This window comes from Eptesicus fuscus, chromosome 20 (genome assembly GCF_027574615.1).
Source record: "Eptesicus fuscus isolate TK198812 chromosome 20, DD_ASM_mEF_20220401, whole genome shotgun sequence".
NCBI lineage: Eukaryota > Metazoa > Chordata > Mammalia > Chiroptera > Vespertilionidae > Eptesicus > Eptesicus fuscus.
In genome coordinates this window covers 51,179,577-51,203,291 of record NC_072492.1, presented here as the reverse complement: position 1 = coordinate 51,203,291, position 23,715 = coordinate 51,179,577, and the positions used below count along the sequence as shown (strand labels likewise).

General features: G+C 62.9%; 2 protein-coding genes across 4 annotated transcripts; both read left to right on the top strand.

Moving 5' to 3' along the window:
* The first annotated feature begins 4,273 nt into the window (after window positions 1-4,273).
* Window positions 4,274-6,913, top strand: ARHGDIA (Rho GDP dissociation inhibitor alpha). 3 transcript variants are annotated; one of them, XM_054709448.1, is made up of 5 exons: window positions 4,274-4,355; window positions 5,719-6,017; window positions 6,251-6,327; window positions 6,409-6,472; window positions 6,623-6,913. In XM_054709448.1, exons 2-5 carry the CDS (start codon window positions 5,744-5,746, stop codon window positions 6,820-6,822), a joined length of 615 nt encoding a protein of 204 aa, XP_054565423.1. In that variant the 5' UTR covers window positions 4,274-4,355; window positions 5,719-5,743; the 3' UTR covers window positions 6,823-6,913. The 3 variants fall into 3 exon arrangements, with proteins under 3 accessions (XP_054565423.1, XP_054565425.1, XP_054565424.1); XM_054709450.1 differs by lacking the exon at window positions 4,274-4,355 and adding an exon at window positions 4,557-4,796; XM_054709449.1 differs by lacking the exon at window positions 4,274-4,355 and adding an exon at window positions 4,803-4,916.
* A 5,800-nt stretch (window positions 6,914-12,713) lies between these two features.
* On the top strand, window positions 12,714-21,735 carry P4HB (prolyl 4-hydroxylase subunit beta). Its single transcript, XM_008154982.3, has 11 exons — window positions 12,714-12,938; window positions 13,988-14,194; window positions 15,807-15,940; window positions 16,068-16,205; window positions 18,941-19,045; window positions 19,188-19,313; window positions 19,410-19,610; window positions 19,779-19,899; window positions 19,989-20,170; window positions 20,275-20,361; window positions 20,924-21,735. Exons 1-11 carry the CDS (start codon window positions 12,785-12,787, stop codon window positions 21,002-21,004), a joined length of 1,536 nt encoding a protein of 511 aa, XP_008153204.1. The 5' UTR covers window positions 12,714-12,784; the 3' UTR covers window positions 21,005-21,735.
* The last annotated feature ends 1,980 nt before the right edge of the window (window positions 21,736-23,715 follow it).

Genomic DNA, 23,715 nt, shown 5'->3' with positions numbered 1-23,715 from the left:
GGTCATCCAGGCAGAGGCGGGCCCATCCCTGAGGAGGTGGCCTTGGGCTGAGTGGGCACGGCCAGGCAGGAGACTGCGTGGGAGTGTTGGCAGGAGAGGTGGGGTCATCGTGCTCCCTGCTGTCCAGAAGCTAAAGTCATTACCTGATGGAGGGGTGAGGTCCCTCAGGCCCTGAGGGCTGGCCAGGCCCCATTCTCAGGTGCCGGGAAACAACTGGGAACAAGAAATCCCAGACAGTGAAGGGCTGTGGAGGGGGGAGGGGAGGCTGTGGACATTCGGAGGGAAGCTGTACAGGAGCGGAAAGGTCCTGAGGTGAACCTGGGAGCTGGACATGTGGGCCCTGGTGTGGCTGGTGGGAGGGGCTGGTGTGGAAGGAAGGGGCCCTGGGTAAGGAGGCTGTGGGCAGCTCGGGCCTCCCGTGGCTGACATCACCGACAGTGCCCAAGGTGGATGTGGAGTGGGCTTTCGTAGTGTTTCAACGTGTAGAATGTGAGATGCTTGTTTTAGAAAAAGACTTTCAATTGAAAGAAAACACTTGGGGGGAGGGGTCAATGGGGGAAAGAGGGGGACATATGTGATACTTTCAACAATATTTTAAAAAATAAAACATTCAGTGGGCACAAAAGGCTGATAATGCACACAGGACTGGTCAGGTGAAACCCTTGTTCCAGGCTTTCTGAAGTGAGAGCTTTAACAAGGTAGTATTGTCATGCCATTACGTCTTCCCCTCAGTGTACAACTGGGTGATTTTACTGTATTCAGTCACACACCCACCAACATTCAAATTCCAGAATCTTCTCACCACTGCTCAGCCCCGCCCCTCCCCGGTGGCCAATGGGCTGCTCCGAGTCGGTTTCCCTGTTCGGGGCGTGTCACACAGGAATGGTCTGCACGGGCCTTTTTATCTGGCCGCTTTAAGTTCGCGTCCGACACTAACCAGCTGACCTCCCGGCCAGGGCTCCTGAGGATTTTAGCACGAGTCAATGCTTCGGTCCTTTTTCTGCTGAGCCGCCTGTGACGGACACCTCACGTTCACTCATCAGCTGCTGGACGTTCGGGTTGCTTGCACTTTTTGGCTATTAGACTAATGCTGCTATGAGCATCATTCACACGTTATGTTATGCGATTATAAAGATGGCTATATTTTTCATAAATGTTTACATGATTTACTTTAGTGAGCTGTTATTATTAACAAGTCACCCTGGGATCAACTGACTATTTGGGGCACATGGCAATAAATAATGCATCATTCAAGATTTTCCTATAAAAATGAAACCAGAAGGTAATCTCGTTAATTTTAAATACATCAACTTGTCTGTGATCATTTAGCCCAAACTAGGACAGAGTTAATTTTTTGTTATCTACCCAGGTTGTACAAACAGTTGTAAAACGTTTTAGCACAATAGTAAATTAATATCTAATAAAAATTAATGTGAGCATACCAGTTTTCAAATGTACAAATCCATCATAAACACACCGTTCAAGTTACTGTAATGTTTTAATAAAATCTTTTTTTGTCTTTGTTAAATAAACACTCAAGATTTCATAACAACAGTTAAGAACATCCAATATTCACCTTTGGGGGTTCCTTGGGCAATAATTCACTCTAAATGTTGACAAATAACTGTTGACAAATAACAGAGTCATTTCATCTGGTTTTATTTTTCTCAACAACTATATTTTGAAGGGATTAAATAACTGATGAGGAGGTTTTTTAACAAAAAGAATTCCAGCCCTAGCTGGTTTGGCTCAAGTGTATAGAGCGTCAGCCTGCAGACTGAAGGGTCCTGGGTTTGATTCTGGTCAAGAGCACATGCCCGGTTTCGGGCTCGATCCCCAGTGGGGTATCTCTCTCATCACTGGTGTTTCTATTTCTCTCTCTCCCTCCCTAAAATCAATAAAAATATATTTTTTAAAAAAAGAAAAAAGAATTCCCGCTAAGAAATGCCAGTGGATTAGAAAGTCGCCATTTTTCGATGCCTAATAAAATAATGCCTGTTGAGCACAATCCCCATGGCCTCTGATGCCACAGGCTTGAGAGGCTGCTGGCCGGCCGGAGCCCACGGCACCTCTGACAGTTTACTGGGGGCGCCTCCAGCCTCAGCCGTGAGGGGACAGGAGCACCCATAGCGCAGAGGACTGGGCCAGGCAAACCCAGAGGAGCCTGGGAAATGCTCAGCCACCCACAGCACCCACATCCTGGTTTCCTCTGAGCCCGAGAGCCACAGCACAGAAACGCGGCTGGGGTGTGTGTAGTCATAAAGATTGGGTCTTTGTCCCCGTCCCTGGCACAGCTCCCACAGCCCTTGGAATCTGCTGGTAGGAGTGTCCTTTTATCCAGAACAGATGCCTTTCACACTCGGGTATGGTGATGTGATGGCTCTGGGTGGCCCTGGATAGTGTCAGGACGGCTGCTGTCCCCTGCCCTCTGGGAAGGGGCCGAGGCTGGAGATTGAGTCCATCACCAAGGACTGGTGATTTAACCAACCTTGCCTTTTCATGAAGACTCCATAAAAGCCCCTAAACCATGGGTCTGAAGAGGTTCCAGGTTAGTGAACACACGAGGGGGTGCTGGGAGGGTGGTGGGCCCGGAGACGGCATGAAGCCCCAATGCACCCTCCCTTCCTTGCCCTGTGCATTTCTTTTTAAAAATGCATTTTTATTGATTTCAGAGAGAGACAGAAACATCAACAATAAGAATCATCAATGAATGGGCTGCCTCCTGCATGCCCCCTACCGGGGATGGAGCCTGCAATACCCTGGGGAAGGGGCCTGTGCACTGACCGGGAATCAAACAGTGGCCACTGAGCCACACGGGCTGGGCGCCCTGTGCATTTCTTGCAAGTTGTGTCCTTTATAATAGACGGATGATCATAAGTGGAGAGCTTTACTGAGTTGTGTCAGTTATTTCATGGAATTTTCTAACCTAGGGTGGGGAGGTCGTGGGAATCCTCAAATGTGTAGTCTGCTGGCAAAAATGTGGGTCGCCTGGGTACCCCACTCGTGGCTGGTGTCTGAGGTAGGGGCAGCCAATGGGCCGTCCTCGGGCGGACAGACCTGGCAGAACGCTGACGGCCAGCCTTCAGGTGGCTGCAGGGCGCCAATCTGCCCACCACTCCCGAGAGCCCCGCGGAGTTCTCGGGGCCCACAGGACAGGAGAGAGAGAAGCATCCATCTGTCGTCCCACTTACTCCCGCACTCACTGTATATGTCCTGACCAGGATCCACCAGTATGGGGAAGTCACACAGCCAGGGCCAGGACTTAAAAGTTTTGAGTTTTCACCTCAGCCGGTGTGGCTCAGTGGATACAGCGTCAGCCTGTGGACTGAAGGGTCCCGGGGTCCATTTCCAATAAGGGGCACGTGCCCAGGTTTTGGGCTCAATGCCCAGTGGGGGGCGTGCAGGAGGCGACCAATCAATGAGTCTCATCATTGAAGTTTCTCTCTCCCTCTCCCTTCCTCTCTGAAGTCAGCAAATACATATATTTTAAAAACAAGTTTTGAACTTTCCAGGTGCACATCAGTGAGACGGAGGTCCATCCTATAGCCAACCCTCTAAGCGCTTAGGGAAGAACGTTCCTTCACAAGTCAGACCGCCTGTCCGGTGCCATCATCCCCCCGCGGGGCCAGGAGGACCGCCCACACCGGTGCCGAGGCCGAGCGTGCAGGGCGGCTTCTTCCCAACAACCTGCTTCACCAGGAGAACTCAGCTCTCTTCTCCGGGGCGCTCCGGGCTTCGCCTGCTTGTTTCCGGTCGGTTGGCAAACCCTAAGCCCCTGAGCGAGTCCTTCCGCCCCAGCAGGAGGCCCGGCTCCAGGGCTCGAACCCGGGAGGCCGCGGCGGGGAGTGAGTGGTCAGCGTGAACTCCACGGGGGCGTCCATGGCGACAGGCGGGAGGCCGGCCGTCGCTGACCCGCGCGGGGCTCGGCGGACCCGGCGGAACACGTGGCTGCACGGTCAGCTCGTCCCGCCCGTTCCGGGCGACCTAACAGCACATCGCGGGCGGGAACGCCACGACGTCCCGGTGGGGGACACGCAAGAGCCGTGACACTGCTCCGTCCCCCGAATTCGCGGGCTGGGCCCTGGGCACGCCGGCGGCCCGAAATGTCCGCAGCAAAGGGCTCAGAACCCCCAACCGCACAGGCGAGCCGCCTTCCCGAGCTAGGCTCCGCAAGATGGCGGCCGCGCGCTCCCGGCAGCCACCGCGCCCCCGCGCGTGCGCCCTCTGCCGACCCGCCCGGCGCGAGCGGAAGTCGCGTGACCCCGGAAGTGGCCAGCCGGGCGCGCGCGGGCGGGGCGCGGACGTTCGTCATTTCGTGCGGGAGGGAGTGCGAGCGCGGCGCGGTCGAGCCTCCGGTGAGCGCCGGGGGCGGCGGCGCGGCGGCGGGGCGGGGGCGGGGGCGGGCGGCGGCGGCGCGGGGCGGGGGCCGCGCCTTGGCCCGTCCCGCCCGCCGTGGGGTCTGCGCTGGGCGGGGGCGGTGGTGACAGCGGGCGGCGGCCCGGGCGCAGGGCGGGGCCCGGGCGCAGGGGGCTCCACGTGCGGGCGGGGGGCGCGGGCGTCTTTTGTGGCCGCCGCTCGTGCCCCGCGGCGCCCCCGCCCCGCCGGTGCGCGCGGGCGGGGACCAGGCCTGACGCCCCTCCCTTGGGGAAGGCGCGCCCGGCCCCGGACGGTCCCCGAGCTCCCTACCCCACCCCGCGCCCGGCCCAGATTGCGGGCCCTGCCTGCGGAAGTGTGGGGCCGCGGCGTCGCGTCCGTAGGAGCCTGTCGCCTGCGGCCGCGCTTGGCGGCGTTAGGGCGTGAGCCTTGTGGAGGGATCCGGAGGAAGCGGCCGGGGGCCGGGAAGAGCGGGCGGGCCCACCACGCCTGCCCGGCAGGCACGCTCGCCCGGGGTGCCAGGCCGCCCTTTGTGGAGTCTGGTAACGCGGGCAGGTCCGGGCTGCCAGGCTGGGGGAAGGCGTCCGTTACCTTCCCCAGGCACCCCGGCTGGGCCCTGACGCACCTTGCACAGGCTTGCCGGAGCCGAGGGGCTTTCCGACGCCCAAGGATTATGGGAAGGGCGGGAGGGATCCCCAGCCTCTCGCACTGCTCCTGCTGCAGCGCAGTTCCCAGCTCCAGGTCACAAACCCTCCCCACGGGAGAGAGCCTGGGCGGACACCTTGCGTTCCTCTGCCCTTCAGAGACCCACCTGTGGGACTCACCAGGCCCTGTTACCTGTGTCTTGCATAGAGGCCTGGCTCTGGGCTAGGACGGGGTCCAAGGGGCATTCCTGGTCCAGGGAAGCTCCCAACCCAGCAGGAGGGGTCCCTTGTGGTGAGGGCCGGGGCAGCTTAGAAAGAGCAGCAGAACTTGAGGTGACTCTCGCGGGCCTGGCCAGGGGGGCCGGGGTTATTGCTGCTCCCTGGAGCGCGGGAGCAGGCTGCAGGTCCCGGTTAGTCCTGGGAGGCATACTTAGGGTGGAGCCCGCTCAGTGTGTCCCCGCAGGTCCCCTGAGGTTAGTGCGGCCCCTCTGGGCCTCGGGAGCCTGTGTTGGGCCCTTGGATAAGCTCTGGCTGCAGCTGCCCTCCTGCTCCAGAAGGTGCCCCTTCCCCTCGGGCACAGGGGGGGCCTGGCCCGCAGAGGCCTCTTCAACACAGCTCACCCTTGTTGGCTGCGGGCTGCCAAGGGGCAGGAGGGGGACACGGTGATCCCTGCAGGCTGCCGCAGTGCCCCCGCCCACAGGTGCCCAGATCCAGCGAGAGGGGAGATGGCCGAGCAGGAGCCCACCGCCGAGCAGCTGGCGCAGATTGCCGCCGAGAACGAGGAGGACGAGCACTCGGTCAACTACAAGCCCCCGGCCCAGAAGAGCATCCAGGAGATCCAGGAGCTGGACAAGGACGACGAGAGCCTGCGCAAGTACAAGGAGGCCCTGCTGGGCCGCGTGGCCGTGTCCGCCGACCCCAACGTCCCCAACGTCGTGGTGACCCGCCTGACCCTGGTGTGCAGCACGGCCCCAGGCCCCTTGGAGCTGGACCTGACAGGTGGGTGGCACCTCCCACTCCTGGCTGAGGGTGCCTCCTTGCCGTGTTTTCTGGGGACCTGGCGCCCTCTGGTGGGGAACACAGGAAGTGCAGCCAAGTGACCTGTCTTTGAAGGCTTTGGCTTTGAGGGGCCTGGGTCCCTCTGGGGGAGGGGAGGGGCAGTCACAGATGGAGGTGCTGAGGGCAGTGGCTGCCCCTAGCTCAGGCTCCTAGAGCACTGTCCTCCCAAACAGGTGACCTGGAGAGCTTCAAGAAGCAGTCCTTTGTGCTGAAGGAGGGTGTGGAATATCGGATAAAGATCTCTTTCCGGGTAAGGCGGAGGCTCCGGAGGGACCAGGCCAGGCTGGGGCTGGAGAGCCTGGCTGAGCCCCACTTGGGTCCCTCCCTGCAGGTGAACCGAGAGATCGTGTCTGGCATGAAGTACATCCAACACACATACCGGAAAGGCGTCAAGAGTGAGTGAGGGTGGGGGCCAGGCCCCCAAGGGGAGGCGGCCGCTGTGGCTGGGCTGTGGGGAGGGGCGGGGTTGGGGTCTGGAGGGGGTGAGGAGAGGCAGTGTGTGCCTTCGCCCGCTCTGCCCTGACGGCGCTCCCCCTGCACCGCAGTTGACAAGACTGACTACATGGTGGGCAGCTACGGGCCCAGGGCCGAGGAGTACGAGTTCCTGACGCCCATGGAGGAGGCGCCCAAGGGCATGCTGGCGCGCGGCAGCTACAACATCAAGTCCCGCTTCACAGACGACGACAAAACTGACCACCTGTCCTGGGAGTGGAACCTCACCATCAAGAAGGAGTGGAAGGACTGAGCCTGGCCCGGGAGACGGGCAGGGCGGACGGATGGAGGGATGTGCGCGCCCCACCCCACCCCACCCCACCCCGACCCGACCCCATACCAAAGTGCTGACAGGGCCCTGCCCAGGCTGCCACATCCCGTCTGCCTCCTGCCCACCTCAGCCCCGCCTCCTGGATAGTCTAGTGTCCCGCTGCTTCCACCTGTGCTGTGGGTGGGGCGCCGCAGCTCAGGCCCCTCCCCTCGGGTCCCTCCTGGGTCCCCACCTGTCCTCACCCAACCGGAGGCCATGGCTTTCCCAAGGGAGTGGGGCGCTCAGTCCCCTGGGCCTTTTCGGTTGTCTGTCTGCCCCTCGGGGGTGGGGTGGGGTGGGGTGCACGGTGCAGGGCCTTGGGCCGGCCGTCCTTCCAGCTCCTGCTCCCCCCGGTCAGCTCATCCATTGCTGTCTGTAACCGTCTAACCATGATGCCTTAACATGTGGAACGTGTGCTGTGGGGCCGTCACTAACCTCTAACCCTGTGTCTGCATGAGCATGTGGTCTCCCAGTCCTGCCACCCCATCTGCAGTCCCCGTGGCCGGGAGGTGTGGACACGCCGCTGCTCCCCCAGCCAGGGCCTGGCCAGCATCCCCCCAACCCTTCCCTCTCCCCCCCCCCCCCCCCCCCCCCCCGCCAGGGCTGAGGGGCAGCTCCTGGGGCCTGGGGAAAGCCAAATGGCCAAAAAGCTGAAGTCGCCTCCAGCACCACCTGAGAGGCTGGGTCCGTACGCCTCTTCCCTCCGTCCAGTGGGCAGCACCACGCCCAGTCCACGGCCCCAACAGAGCCCTCGGACAAAGCCAGGGCCGAGCTTCACTCGCCCACCTGGGCCCGCCGGCCTGGATGGCGTGGCTGGCCTGTCGGTATTTATTGCCTCCATACGTGCTGTCCTCTGGGCCCGCTGGCTGCCGCCTCTGCCCCCAGGCACCACGCCACCATCCCCAGGCCCTCCCGGACTCAGCCAGGACAACTGTGGGACCAAGTGTGCACAGTCGGAGCTGTCCCCTGTGCCCCCTCCAAGGTCAGGCCCGGCTGGAACGCACAGGAGCCTGTCCCTGCTTCTCTTCTGACCGGGAAATAAACTCCCCTAAGGAACCTGTGTCTGCTGCTTGACTCGGCGGGGAGGAGGGTGGGGCCCATTCCTCTGCGGTCCCCAAGAGCCAGGTGTGGCTGCCACTGCCCTGCCCTGATTGAAGAGCTTAAAGCCCCGCCTCACCCTTTTGGCAGAGATGCCTGTGGGCGGTTCAGACCTGGAAACTCCCAAAAGGACCAAGGATCTGGTGGGGGCAGCCAGGCTGTGGTTCAGTGACATGTCCTTGAGCCCCTGACGCCCACTCCTGGCCTCGGAGGAAATGCCCCAACCCCAGAGAGAGGAAGGAACCTCCTTGGAGATAGAGCTCCCCAAGAGGCAATGGGAACCAAGGGGTGACTGGGCCCAGGGGGTGTGGGGGGGCCTGAGGCTGGGGTGCCAGGGTAGAGAGGAAGGCAGTGCCTGGGGCAGGGGCAGGGCTCCAAAGGTGGGTTGGGAGGGTGGAGACTGTCCCAGGGGAGCCCTCAAGGGCCACCAGTAACTCCCACACACAGCCCAGCCCTGGGATGGAGAAGGGCACATGGGTAACCCAAGCTCCGGATGGGGTCAGCTCCACGTGCCCCTTTTGCTGGACTGACGGGTTTTGAAACCTGCCCTCTGAGCCTGTTAAAGTGGTTATGGCCTGGCCGGCGCGGCTCTGTGGTTGAGCATGGACCTATGAACCAGGAGGTCACGGTTCAATTCCAGGTCAAGGCACATGCTCAGGTTGCAGGCTGGATCCCCAGTAGGGGGCGTGCAGGAGGCAGCCAATCAATGATTCTCATTGATGTTTCCATCTTCCTCTCTGAAGTCAATAAAAACTGGGTTTTTTTTAAGTGGTTGTGTCAGGCTGGGGGCAGGAGCTGCTGCTTCCTGGCCATGCCCTCCCGCCTGCCACTCTTCCCAGTGCTTATCAGCAGCCCTGCCAGCTGGGGTGGCCAGGAAATGCCCTCCTGCCCCACAGGTCAGGGACCACATGTCCTTGCCAGGACGGCTCCCGAGGGCTGGCCGCCTCCTCCCCTCCCTACCAGGACCCCTGTGGTTCCCGGGGGCTGGGCCCTGTGCTGGGGGACGAAGGGTGCTTCCCGCATTGCCCGGCTCAGCCTCGGCACCAGAGCAGCCCAGGAAGCAGCCTGGCCCCCGGGCTCTCGATTCCATGGGGCAAAGGCCCTCCGTGTCCTCTCGCAGCGCCGGCCGCCCCAGCCCAGGGGGACAGATTGGGTGGGGGAGGCAGGGAGATTGCAGAGCCCAGGCCTTCCCTCTAACATCAGACGCAGGCACCTGGGAGCCAGGAGGCTACCCCTGGAGAGGCCGGGCGGGGGTGGCGGCGATGCCAGGGCAGCCGTGCAGGCAGGCGGCAGCTCGGTTTATGGGCTCGGGCCCCGCGGGGCTTCCTCGGGCCCAGAGGCCTATTTTCGTGCCTGGATTTTCCCAGGTGCACATGTGACCTCGGACCCTGAGTGCCAAGTTGTACGGGCGCGCCGCCAACAGCCAGGACTTCGTTCTGCCCCTCCCCTGGGGAAAGGTCACACGAGGTGGCACCTACAGAACCTGCACGACATGACGTGTCTCTCGGGTCCCAAGTCTAACCTGATCTTTCTGGGTGCACCCTGAACCCCTGTCCAACCCGGTGCTCCTGGGCCTGGCCTCCTCGCCCAGCCAGCCTGTGGTCCCCCTCCCCCGTCCACCTCATCCCCGAGCCTCCTCCAAGCTTCTGCCTCCTCGCCCACCCCAGGTGGCCCCTCCTCCCCTGAGGGGTGCCCTCCTGCCCACAGGTCAGTGACCACAGTGACCAGAGCCGGACCCCGGAGGAGACCAGTCACCAGTCACTGTGACAAGAATCTCCAGTCCCCGCACTGTCCACCCTGCCGTCGGGCCGTGTCAGTCCACCAGGCCACGCTGACCACGGCGCCTGCTTCCCGGCTCCACTCCCACCGGTGCCGCCTCACCTGCACAGCCCTGGGTCCCCACTGCTGCTCAGCAGAGACCCTGCGGCCGGGAGGTGTCCTTCCGCGCCAGGCGAGCACCTCCTGGGTGTCCCACCAGCCTGCTGTTCACCCCTCACCCCCTGGCACCCCAACCCGGCTGCAGTGGGAAGGGATGTGTATTCTGAGGACTGTTTTGGAGAGTAGCATTTATCACAACATTGAACCACTCAAGAGTTCAAACCATATTTATTTATTTATTTTAATATATTTTATTGATTTTTTACAGAGAGGAAGGGAGAGAGATAGAGAGTTAGAAACATCGATGAGAGAGAAACATCGATCAGCTGCCCCCTGCACACCCCCCACTGGGGATGTGCCTGCAACCAAGGCACATGCCCTTGACCGGAATCGAACCCGGGACCCTTCAGTCCGCAGGCCGACGCTCTATCCACTGAGCCAAACCGGCCTCGGCCATATTTATTTTTTTAATATATTTTCTTGATTTTTTACAGAGAGGAAGGGAGAGGGATAGAGAGCCAGAAACATCGATGAGAGAGAAACATCAATCAGCTGCCTCCTGCACACCTCCTACTGGGGATATGCCTGCAACCAAGGTACATGCCCTTGGCTGGAATCGAACCCGGGACCCTTCAGTCCACAGGTCGACGCTCTATCCACTGAGCCAAACTGGTCAGGGCAAGGTTGATGTTTCTATTTCTCCCTCTCTGAAATAAATAAAAATACATTAAGCAAACAAACAAACAAAATACCACCATGACCCATCCAAGCCAGAGCCCTAGTCAGGCTCTGTTTTCACAGGACTGGGACGCAGCTGTGGCCACCCGAGCTACAGAACAGTGGCCCTGTCACCACCTGCCTCCAGGTGTGCTCCTCAGCTGCAGCCACGGAGGCTCAGACTCAAGTGGAGGGGGTTCGACCACAGCCAGCGGCCTGACCCTCACCTGGTCGCTCCCCCTGGGTCCCAATGTCTCCTTCTCTGGAAATACTTCACTGGGTGCTCTGGGCTACACTACCTCACACCATCAGGAACTAACCCACGTGGTGGTGTCGCAAATGCCTTCACTCTGTCCCCATCAGCTGAAAAGACTCAAGCCCCAGTACTGAAGCATCTGCGCTCCAAGGTGCCAGTATTTAGCTGCTTAAGTACTGGGGCTTGAGTCTAGATGTGATACAAAAGTGCCTCGTCTCAGGTCCCCAAATGCGGCCTGCAAAAGGGGGTCATAGCAATGACAGAAAACCTGGGAGTGAGGGCGCAGCCACGGGGCAGTCCCCACGGGGCCCAGAGAGCAGAGGGCGCTGAACTGGGGTGGAGGCACATGCTCCATGCAGGAAGTTCCCGCTCCTGTACCGTCACCCCGAGAAGCAGGCAGTATCCCAGCGGGTGCAGCCACCTCGGCCTGACCCTTGCTCCACTGGAAGTGGGGGAGGTGCGGAGAGGACCTGGCCCTGACCTTCAGGAACTGCTATTCGAGTGGAGGGAGTCCCACGTAGATGAGAAAACATGCCTTGGGGAGCAACATGCCTTGGGGAGCCACCGATTAACAAACGCAAACTCTCAAGCACAGCACGAGGCTCCTTTTGGCTTCCCCATTTCTGAAATCAGGATGTTAGTCGACGTGTGCATTGGACGTGGGAGTGCTTCCCCTTTCCCTGCCAAGTTATTAAGTTGATGTTGAGTCTTAAAACCCAGTGGCGGCGGCGGTTCACCAACAAGGAAGCGACTACACATAAAGGGGAACGCTTCCGGGAGGAGGGGGTGAGGGTGGGGGGTGGGGCGGCAGGTCCCGCTACACCCAGCGTTGTGCTATGTTAGGTTCTCCAGGAGCCACGTTCAAGAACACCCACAAAAGTCAACTTAAATGTGTGTGTTTGGCCCAAAACATCCCAACCCGTCGGTACAGAGTGTGAATCCTGTCCCCCATCAGTCTCGGGTCTGGTGGGTGCCGCTCGGGCCGTCGCGGGCGGGCAGCCTCGGGGGCAGCGGCGCCCACCTGTTGGGCCCGCGGGTCCGCAGGGAGCTGCGTGGGGCCGGGTTCTGCGGCTGCTCCGCAGCGTCCGGGGTGCACGTGACAGCTCCGGGGGGCCTGGCGCCGCGGGGAGGGGGCTCCCCCAGGCCCGCGGCCGGCTCCAGCCCTGGCGCACCGTCTGCGCGGGGCCCTGGCCCGGTTCCTCGTTTCTGCACCTTTAGGTGCACCCGCCCAGCCTCCCCTTCCTCCGCCCGCTCCGCGCAGGCTCCGCGCTGGTGCCTGAGGCGCTCGGCTCCCGGGACCGGATCCGGCAGCCCAATCCGCCGAGCCCAGACGCCCCGAGCAGGCGCCGCACGGCCCGCACGCGCGCCGGAAGTTGCGTCACCCAGCTTCCGGCCCGCTGAACTGGGGGGCGTGGCCAGTTACGGACGCGCGATCCAGTAAGAAAGCAACACGAGGGGTTTCGGAGGCCCGGGCGCAGCTCCGCCCCGCGGCGGGCGGGGGACCCCACCCACTGCCACGTTCGACGGAGGAACGCGCGGGGTGCGCGCATCTCCTGGCCAATCAGAAGCCGCAGATCCCGGGGCTCCGCAGGTGGCAGCCATTCCAGAACCGGAGAAAGTGGTGGGGAAAGCCACCAGTCACGAGTCGAGGGGGAGAAAGTTCTCCGCCAGGAGCCAATGAGGGGCCGGGGCAGAGTGCGAGCGCGAGCTCCTCGGCCAATCCCGGGCGACGGCGAAGGAGCCCTCCGGAGCTCTTCCGAATCCGGGGCCGGAGAGGGTGTCGGCGTCCAATCGGAGCGCGGCAGGGGCGGGCCCCGGAGTCCGTCGGCCAATAGAGGGTGGGCGCGGGCGGGCACGCGCGCGGCGACCGGGTTGATAAGGACGAGGCGGGCGGCGCGCGCTCTCGTGGCCTCGCTGTCCGGCGGCGCCAACCGAAGCGCCGTCCCTGCTGCCGACATGCTGCGCCGCGCTCTGCTCCGCCTGGCCCTGGCCCTGGCCGTGCTGGCCCGCGCGGGCGCTGCGCCCGAGGAGGAGGACCACGTCCTGGTGCTCAACAAGGGCAACTTCGAGGAGGCGCTGGCGGCCCACAAGTACCTGCTGGTGGAGTTCTGTGAGTGCCTCCCGGGCCTGCCGCCCCGCGGGGTGGGGACGGGACGGGGAGCTGGTGGCTCGCAGGGCGGGTGGGGGGCGGATAGAGGGCCGGGCACCCGCCCCCAGCCTCCCTCCCTGCCTCCCTCCACCTCGCAGCGGGTTGGGTCCTCGGGGCTGTTAGCGTTCTGGACGCAGACTCGCAGCCCCTCGGGAGGCTCAGCCTGGGCTGAACCAGCCCCGGACCTGCGGCCCCTGCCCCTGTGCGCCGGTGCCCCGGGGACTCCCTCCTGCCCCGGCTGGACGCGGGCTGAGAGCCAGGACTGCTTGCGTATCTGACATCTATCTCCATGGCAGGATCCCTCTCTTATTTTAAGAAAAACAGGGTGGGCCGTGGGAGGTGCCCCAAATACAAAGCACTCAGGGTCCAGCCCCCCACGTACCTGCTCCCCAGAATTTTAGGCAATGCAAAGGGATCCCACCAGCCCGGGTCCTGCCCGCACCCCCTCCAGCCGATGACAGCTCTCACCCGGACCCAAACCTGGTGTTTTGTGTGTTCACGCCCCGACTGTCTGGGCTGGAGACCTCAGGCCCCACACAGCTGCTGACCTTGGCTCAGACGGAACCTGGTTCCCACCGCTGTATAAAGACCCAGTTGCAAATCTGAGGCTCGGGCAGGTGTGCCCAGATGTGTATCACCTCACTTATGTGTGATTAGGTCTTAATGCGGGTGGCACTGGCTTCTTAGCTTCTCCGCCTTCCCAGAGGGAAATTCCAGGGCAGGCCTGCCCACTGCCCACCTGCAGGTGATAGGAAGTCACTGGCCGTTGAAACAGTTGGTCTTCCCGTGCCCAACGGTGACAAAGCGGGGGGGGGGGGGGGGTTGTGGCGGTGGTTTGTCATTCGTGGCCTCTGTCCCCATATTGCCCAAGAGGACCACGCTATCAGCCCAACCTTGTAGTTCGGAGGGTTATCTCGCTGAGCTGATAAGATATTCAGGGAGGGGAGCGCCCGAGGAGGAGGGAGGCAGGGAGCGGTCCAGTGCTTTTCAGCCCCTTGCTTTCCTTCCAGATGCCCCCTGGTGTGGCCACTGCAAGGCTCTTGCCCCCGAGTATGCCAAAGCGGCCGGGAAGCTGAAGGCCGAAGGCTCTGAGATCAGACTGGCAAAGGTGGACGCCACCGAGGAGTCAGACCTGGCCCAGCAGTATGGCGTCCGCGGCTACCCCACCATCAAGTTCTTCAAGAACGGAGACACGGCTGCCCCCAGAGAGTACACAGGTGGGCCGGCCGCTCTGCCCTCGCTGCCCAGCGGGATTTGCCTGCCGTCCTGGGAGATCGCTGGGGGCGGGGGGGGGCATGTTTGGGAACCTGGCCTTGGACCTCGTTCTCGGTCTGGTTCTAGTTGAGGAACACTCGTCCTTGAAGAACCTCCCAAGTGGAAGGGGCGTCCTCGGGGTTGGGTGGCGGGGAAGAGGGGCTGGAGCAGCCAGCGCCGCGTTGGCGCCCACTGTGCCTGTGCTGAGCGCTGAGGGGCTTCGCTGGGAGGGCTCAGTCACAGCTGTCGGGCAGAACTCGGATTCAAGCCCAGCGCCAGCTCCCTCCGCCTCAGCCGCTGCGTGCTGGCTCTGAGGCTGCTTGGCTGGGCTGGGCCGAGTCCGGGCAGCGCCTGTCACGAAAGGAGGCTCTCGCCCAGAGAACCGGTTCCGTGGCTCAGCCGCAGCTCCTCTCCCGCAGCCGCCGTGTGGATTCTGACCCCAGCTCCGGGCTGCGGCCGGCCCCGCGCTCACTTTGGAGCAGGAAGTGCCTGTCCAGCTGCCCTGCCCTCCCGAAACCTGGGCTTGTGGGCGGGGCTGCTCCCGTCCCACCTGTGACAGGAAAGCGGATCCTTGTTGGCAGTATTACCGATGTCCCCGTGTTTTCCTTGTTGGCCTCCACCTGCCCCGGGCAGGGTCCTTTTGAACGTGCGGTTCCGTGTTGGGCCGGATGGTCAGAGCCTGCGAGGGGACAGCGTCCTGAGCTCAGTGTCAGGACCCGGCTCTTCCTTTCCATTCTCTGCTCTGGGGCCCCGAGGGACAGCCATCCTGCGGGCCGGGGCTGTGAGGGCCAGGACGCCTGGCCAGCCGGGTCAGGGAGCCAGGGTAGGGCTCAGCCCGTGTTTACAGGAAAACTGGCATCGTGCTTACTTTAAGAAAAATCCTAGTACATCTCTAATTTTTTTTTTAAAAAAATATATTTTTATTGATCTTTTACAGAGAGGAAGGGAGAGGGATAGAGAGCTAGAAACATCGATGAGAGAGAATCATCGACCAGCTGCCTCCTGCACACCACCCACCAGGAATGTGCCCGCAGCCAATGTACATGCCTTGACCGGAATCGAACCTGGGACCCTTCAGTCCGCAGGCCGACGCTCTATCCACTGAGCCAAACCGGTTTCGGCACATCTCTAATTTTTTTTTAAATATATTTTATTGGTTTTTCACAGAGAGGAAGGGAGAGAGATAGAGTTAGAAACATTGGTCAGCTGCCTCCTGCATACCCTGCCCGCAACCAAGGTACATGCCCTTGACTGGAATCGAACCTGGGACCCTTCAGTCCGCAGGCCGATGCTCTATCCACTGAGCCACACCAGTCAGGGCTGCATCTCTAATTAAGACAAAGCCTGGAGTGAGGCCGCTGAGGGGAAAGGGTTTGTGTTTAATGAATGCAAACGTCAAGAAAAACTTAGACAATGCAAAGGGAGGTAGCCAGGAGGTAGCCGCTGCCGGGAAGCACAGCCGCCTGGAGCCCTGGGGCTCGCACAGGTGCGCGGACACGATGCCTTTCCGTGGCGAGGGGCTGTCCTGCTCGGGCCGTCCCGGTGGACCCTGCATGTGTGTGTTTATCGGTGCAGCCGGCAGGGAAGCTGACGACATTGTGAACTGGCTGAAGAAGCGCACGGGCCCTGCGGCCACCACGTTGCCCGACGGAGCTGCCGCGGAGGCCCTGGTAGAGTCCAGCGAGGTGGCAGTCATCGGCTTCTTCAAGGTGGAGATGGGGTTCCCCTCAGCGCCTGTCGTTGGAGGGGGCCTGGGCACTGCGGCCAGTCCGGCTGCTGACCCGGGCGGGGGTCCTTGGCGTGGGGCCTGGGGCCACCTCTGGTTCTCGTCTCCAGGACGTGGAGTCGGACTTGGCCAAGCAGTTCCTGCTGGCGGCAGAGGCCGTCGACGACATACCCTTCGGGATCACGTCCAACAGCGACGTGTTTTCCAAGTACAAGCTGGACAAGGACGGGGTCGTCCTCTTTAAGAAGGTGAGCGGCCCGCGCAGCTCTGCCCGGTGGTGAGGTGCTGCGCTGGGGGGTGCCTTCGGCTGCTGCTCCCCGAGAACCTTGCCCGGAGCCGCTGGCCTGCTGGGCGCCACTGGCCCGGCCTTCAGCCCTGTGTCCGCCTCTGACAGCCGGGTGGTCAGGAGGCGGAGTTGCCTGCCGGTTAGCTTTGTGGCTGTGCGGAGACAGAGTAGCAAGCTGGCGGGTGACCACCTGAGTAGCTGAGCCAATTGCACCATCCCCGGTGCAACATTGTTTCCACTCCTAAAGCCTTTCCACCCGGACGGACTCCGGGATCAGCTTTTGGGGAGCGTGTTCCCCACCTGTGGGCACAGCCTGTTCCCACGGCTCCCATGGCCTCGTCCTGCTGCCCCTGTTGGTGACGGGCCGCTGGTGTCGGAGCCACTGCCCAATGTTGCTGGGACACGGCGGGGTACATGTCTACGAGTGACCGACGTGGCAAGGTGGTCTTTGCCTTTCATCTCAGCCAGGACGGTGGGACGGGGCCAGCCCAGCACCCCTGCCCCTGGAACAGGACTGGGCCTGGATTGGGGGTGGAGAGCACACGGGGGTGGGGGGAGTGTGCTGTGACGAGCCGGAGAGGGGCCATGTCTTCAGGGCAGAGGCAGGACTGCTGTCCGGCTGGTCAGAGAGGACGCAGGGCGAGGCTTTGGGGTCTCTGCGGCCCCTTCCTGGGCAGAACTCAGGCCCTTACAGCCCTGTCTTGCCTGGCGGAGCCGCGGTGTCTCCTGAGGGCGTCGATTGGTCAGTTGTCATCGCAAACCTGCCGGGATGTTGTTAGCATCTGGTCAGGAAAAACTCAATGGTGGGAGGCTGAGTGGGTGTAAGCGGGAGCGCCCTGCGTCTGGTCCTCGAGTTTAGGTTGAGAGTTGCTGTGAGGCTGGGAGACCAGCCCCAGTCATTCTTTTCCATCCTTTTTTTTAATCCTCACCCGAGGATATTTCCCATTGATTTTTAGGGAGAGTGGAAGAGGGAGGGAAAGAGAGAGAAACATCGATGTGAGAGAAGCACGTCGATTGGTTGCCTCTTGCACGAGCCCTGTCCAGGGCCCGGGCTGGGGAGGAGCCTGCCACTGAGGTACGTGCCCTTGACCGGAATCGAACCCGGGACCCTGTGGTCCACAGGCTGGCGCTCTACCCACTGAGCCACACCAGCGAGGGCTCTTTCCCATCCCTTTTGACCTCAGGGTGTCATTCTCACACCGGGTCCTGGTTTGGGCGATTCTGTGTCCTTGAAGGTTAGAGCTGCCATTTTTCTGCAAAAATTGGTGCCAGCTGATGTCCGTGTCCACCTGGCTGGGCACAGCCGCACCCGGGGGTCTGGTCCAGCGAGGGGCGGTGGCCGCAGGGTCTGCTCTCGGCACAGTGTGTCAGGCAGCCAGTCGGGAGCCCGGTGGGTCGGGAGGGTCTCGGCGGCAGCCAGGTGAGGCCCAGAGCCCCTCCGGTCTCCCCGCCCGGCCATCGTCCTGCTCTCTGGGCCTCTGGTTCACCCAGGTCCTCACGTGCTCCGGGTCTTCCTGTCCCCCGGGACCACCTGGCTTCCCCAGCGGCTTCCCCAGCGGGACGGGCCAGGATGGCGGGGACGCAGTGGCCCCGGTGCCCTCAGCGTGAGTCCGCGGGTCACTGTCGCATGGCCCGTGGTCTGGGCTGCGCACCCTGTGCCTTTGTTCTCCCTGCCGTTCGCTCGTCTTTATTTGTGGAAGCCGGGCGTTGGGGTGGCAGGCCGCCTCTCCACCGCCTGCGGCGTCTGGCCTTTTGGGGTGCTGGTCTCCTGCGGCTGGCCCCCCCAGATGAGAGAGGCTGTTACTGAAGTGGATGTGAACAGAGTGTGATGTGGCCACATCGCCAAAAAGACTGTGGCTCAAGATTGTGTCAGGTGGCCCCTGATTGTGGTGCCCAGCAGACCGTTGGGCAGACAATGCTCGCTGCCCGGAGCGGCCAGGAGGGGGCCTGTTGGCCTCTAATTGGGCCGCGGCCCTGCCCGGGCGAGGACTGGCCTGCTGTGTGCCTGAGGGGCCGCGCTGTGAGCTGCTCCTGTTTGCACAGCAGTCCTGGCCTTGGCTTCCTGCCTTGTGTGCTCTCCCCGCTTTTGTCCTCCACGGGTGCAGTTTTGGGGAAGGGAGAGCCGGCTTCAGCCTCGGCACTGGGCGTGGGAGCAGGGCTGGGCCTGGCCGGTGCCCCTGGCGCCTGCCCCCCCTTGTGGTCAGCCTTGGGGGGTGGGAGTGCCGCCTGCTTTTCTGGAGGCACTTGGAGGAAGTGCAAGGACAGGAGCAGCACGAGAGGCCTGGGGTTCCTCCCCAGTCGCTGAGAGCTCAGGGTGGCGCCCGGACTCGTCTGAGTGTTAATTCTCACAGCAGTTTAGTGCGGAGAGCCGTGTCTCAGGTTTCCCTTTGACACCCGCCTGAACAGGGCTGGTTTGCCTTCGGGGCTGGGTGCCACAGGTTCTGCCCCTCCCCCCAAGCAGGAGACACCTGACCCCTGCTGACCCCTGACTGTGATCGGGTAGTTGCCTCGGTGGCCGCAGGCTGAGCGGCTGCGGTAACGGGATGCTCAGGCTCCAGGCCCGGTGCGGCGGTGCTGGCTTCCTGGGAGCCCCCGGGGTGGTCCCTGCCGCCTCACCGGCTTTGCACGGTGGAGCTGAGCTGGCTGGGACGCGGGTGCGCGTGGAGCCCTCGGCGCTCAGGCCTCCTCTGTCCATAGTTCGACGAAGGCCGGAACGACTTCGAGGGGGAGGTCACCAAGGAGAAGCTGCTGGACTTCATCAAGCACAACCAGCTGCCGCTGGTCATCGAGTTCACCGAGCAGGTGCGGCTCCCGCCAGGCCGCGCGGGGAGGGGCCCCCCAGGACCCCATGGAGAGCCCCCCACTGCTGCCCAGGCGTCGGCCATTGAGGTCCTGTGCCAGAGCTGAGCTCGGGGCTGAGGCCCGGTAACTGTGTTTGTGACAGACGGCCCCCAAGATCTTCGGGGGCGAGATCAAGACGCACATCCTGCTGTTCCTGCCCAAGAGCGTGACCGACTACGAGGGCAAACTGAGCAACTTCAAGAAAGCCGCCCAGGGCTTCAAGGGCAAGGTGCGCCCCGCGCAGCCGGCCTGGCCTGGGGGGTCGGCCGGGGAGGGCGAGCCGCACCCACGTCCCTGCCCCGCTCACTGTGCCTCTTCTCCCCAGATCCTGTTTATCTTCATCGACAGCGACCACAGCGACAACCAGCGCATCCTCGAGTTCTTCGGCCTCAAGAAGGAGGAGTGCCCGGCCGTGCGCCTCATCACGCTGGAGGAGGAGATGACCAAGTACAAGCCCGAGTCGGACGAGCTGACGGCGGAGAAGATCGCCGACTTCTGCCACCGCTTCCTGGAGGGCAAGATCAAGGTGGGCGCCGGCGGCGGGCGGCCTCGCGCTCCTGGTGCGGCTGCGTCCTCCCGGGGTCTGAGGTCCTGGGGGCAGGCCCGGCCGACGTAAGGGTGGCCGTTCGTTCTTGTCCCTGCGTGGGGAGCAGTCCTCTTGGGCGCAGACCTGACCTGCCCGCCCACCCTCCAGCCTCACCTGATGAGCCAGGAGCTGCCCGAGGACTGGGACAAGCAGCCGGTGAAGGTGCTGGTGGGGAAGAACTTCGAGGAGGTGGCGTTCGACGAGAAGAAGAACGTGTTCGTGGAGTTCTGTGAGTGCAGCCTCCGGGCGGGCGGCTCCCTGGGGCTGGGGGGGGGCGTGGCCTCCGGGCCCAGCAGGACTCAGCGCTGTGGCTTCCAGATGCCCCGTGGTGTGGTCACTGCAAGCAGCTGGCGCCCATCTGGGATAAGCTGGGGGAGACGTACAAGGACCACGAAAATATAGTCATCGCCAAGATGGACTCGACGGCCAACGAGGTGGAGGCGGTCAAAGTGCACAGCTTCCCGACGCTCAAGTTCTTCCCCGCCAGTGCGGACCGGACGGTGCGCCGTGGGCCGGCGGGGTGGCGGGGCCCTGGAAAAGCTCAGCCTCTATAGGGCTGGGCCCCCCCCCCCCGGGTCTGCTGCTCACCTCCCACCCATTACAGGTCATTGATTACAACGGGGAGCGGACGCTGGACGGCTTCAAGAAGTTCTTGGAGAGTGGCGGCCAGGACGGGGCAGGGGACGACGACGTAAGTGGTCGCCCGCGGGGCTCTGGGGCCACGGCCTGCGGTCCTCTGGACACGTGCTTCCTGGTTGGTGCTCGAGGCGTGTGCGAGGGCCGGGCCGGCTGCAGGCAAGCTCTGCCTCTCGCGGCCTGCACCGGCACGGGCAGCAGGGGACGCTCTGAACGCCGGGCTTGCTTATGAAGTCTGCCCGCTCGTCCCGCGTGGTCCCTGCTGATGGGGACTCCAAAGGGCTTCCCAGCCCGTTGGCCGAGGCGCCCTGTGCCAGCCGTGCTCAGCCGTGCAGAGGGGACGCCAGGGTTGGTCCCAGGCCAAGAGGGTGTGGCGGGCTGGAGGCTGCTGACTGGCAGGGAGAGGGGGCGTGGTCAGGCCAGGGGAAGTGGGCAGGGGAGCCGGCAGCTCGAACTGCTGCGGTCGTGGGCTCACTGCCCGGCAAACCCTGAGGCTGGAGGGTGGGCACAGCGTCCAGCGGCCCGTGCTGGGTGGTCTGGGCTGGGACCCGGCTCCCCAGAGGGCAGGGGCCGCCCTGCTTAGCCTTGACCTTCTGGCCTCCCTCCCCGTCGCCCAGGACCTAGAGGACCTGGAGGAGGCAGAGGAGCCGGACCTGGAGGAGGACGATGACCAGAAAGCTGTGAAGGACGAGCTGTGAGGTGGAAGCAGCCCGGCACCCCGACGCCCCTCAGGCTGCTCCCCAGCAGCCAGCCTCCGGGCCGCGCACCCTCCCGGGAGGACAGCACCCATCGGAAATGCAGGGAACTTTCTGAAGCCACACTTCACGCTGACACTCGTGTACATTTAAGCCCGTCTTCTGCTTCATCTCGGAAAGGGCTTGTCTCCAGGCCAGCCCTCGGGGCCTTTTTTAATTTGTGATGTACTTTTTTGTACACGGTTTTGACCTGAGCGCTCGCTAAAATGTTTTGGAATCTCACGCTGGCGATGTCAGCTGCCTGTTAGGTTCTATGCCATCACTAGCATGGTTCGTCTGTGGGATTTTTAGGCATTTTGGGACGGCGGGTTCGGTCCCACCCTGGCCGGGCCGCCCTGGAGACAGGTGTCCCCTGTGCGGGGGGCCAGGCTGATGGTCCCTCACCTGGCAGTGTTGCGGGGACTGCAAGGTTCCTATGCTGCCTGCTCAACAGAGACATCAGGTCTCTCGCAGGGGCTCCCCAAGACAGGGCGGTGGGCACCCTGGGCCAGCACAGACCCCTCCCACCCCCCACCCAGAGCAGCACCCAGCTGGTCTGACACTGTGGCCTGGCCCGCGCTGCCCAGAACCTGGCCTCCGTTCCTGCGGGGACAGCGGGAAGCGTCCCATTCTTCCAGGCGTTTCTACCACAACATTGGAGCTGAACACATTGGCCAAATAAAGTTGAAATTTTACCACCTGCCTCTGTGCACGACCTCCAGGCCATGGGGTGGGGGTTGCATCCTGACTGGAGAGAAGGGGGGCTTGGGGGGCATGGACACCTCTCGGGGCTCATGCAGGTGTAGCACACAGGAGTCCCCGTCCTCACGTCCGTCTCCGGGTGCAAAACCTCACGCCACGCAGGTCCCCAGGCGGAGGATGGGGTGTGGCCGGCGCTCTCCCTGGGCATCTATTGTCTGTGGGTCAGCACAGGACACGTGGCGGGTCTGCAGCCGCTGCAGGTCGGTGAGGAGGCGTAGGGGCCGAATGACAGCCCCGCCCAGCTGCTAGGATGCCATGACTTCCAGGAGCTCAGCTTGTAGTTTGCGAGGGGGTCGTCCACTGCCTTGGGCTGAGGGCATTTCTGAGCCGGGGTCAGTGGGACCTCAGGCCTGCGGTGCCTGCCTGGGTTCAGCCGGGCATCGACCCCTGACCCAGAGCGCGGCAAAGGGCCCCCCACGTCTTGGAGGGGGAGGGCAGGTCCAGGACAGTAACGTGGGCCCATGGGGTCCACCCAAGGCCCCGCCTCCACTTGCTCCAAGTGGGAAGTGTGCGCAGTCCGACCCCAGTCCCTGCTCCAGGCTCGGGCAGGTGCCGGCGTCACAGCCGCAGACGTGACACGGGACTTGCCGTGAACGTGGTTCTCCCGGTCACGGCGCGTGGGGAGTCTGGTCGTTTCCATCACCCACTCTCCCGGCAGGAGACCCTGTGCCTGCCCTGCCCTGCGGTGCCAGCAGCCGCATCCAGGCCCTGCCACCAGGGCTGCTCCGGCCGCCGACCAGAGCGAGTGTGCAGGGCACTGGCCGGGTGAGCTCTGGCGGCACTGGGCGGCCAGCCTGCCCCTGCACCCGGTCTGGGCCCCTCTCCTCCATCCAGCTCAGCGGCCGGGTGTCCTGGCTTCAGGTGGCCTGTGCCAGGGCTGCTGTCCAGCCAGTCAGCCCAGTGTTCCCATGTGGTGCCCGCCCTGCCAACACAGCCTTCCTGGTGGGGGGTCAGCACCCGGGGGAGGTCGCCGTGAAGGCAGCTCGGCCACCCAGAACCCGAGCGGTTCCGCAGCACCGGGGGCTCCGGGCTCGGCCACAGGTGGGCTGTGCTCAGTCCTGCGCTCCTGCCCGCTGACCCTGCCGTGCCCCTGGGACCAGCCCAGAGGCAGGAGCCCTGCCATCACCATCACGTGCTCCAGGCGGGTCACCAGCCCTACCCGTCCCCTCCGCAGACACAGCTGGTGGGAGCGTCGCTGGGCCTGCATTGCTGGGAGGTGGCCAGTGGAGTCCAAGGCCTGGCAGGGCCCACGGATTAGCAGGTGACTCCCCAGGACAGTTAGGCTTAACAGCCTGGATGCCCCAATCTCTCTCCCCCCTTCCTCCTTCCCTCCCTCTCTCCCCATCTCCTTTCTCCCTCCAGGTGATAAGAAGCCACTGGCTGGTGTGGCTCAGTGGTTGAGTGCCGACCTAGGAACCGCGAGGTCATGGTTTGATTCCTGGTCAGGGCACAAGCCTGGATTGTGGGCGCCATCCCCAGTAGGGGGCATGCAGGAGGCAGCCGATCCATGATTCTCTCTCACCTGGATGTTTCTATTTGTCTCTCTCCCTCTCAAATCAATAAAAATAGATTAAAAAAGAAAATACTGTTATTTATTTTAAAGAAGAAGAAAGAAGCAGCCACTGGCCTGGAACGCGAACCCGCAGCTGCTGGGTGGGCAGCAGGCCCTCTGGCCTCAGCGGCCGCTGGAGGGAGGCGCCTGTGGGCCAGGGGCTCCTTACGCTTTTCCAAGCAAGCTCTTTGCATGACGTGTTTTCCTCCGCGTCCGTCCTCTGATGGCAGAACCCGAAGTCACGCCAAGCAGGTGGCTGCACCGGTGCCAGGGGCGTGGAAGAGCCGGGCAGAGCCGCCTAAACACAGGCTTGGTCCTGGCGTGGCTGCGGCACACGCAGGCTGAGCCACGGGGCAGGCAG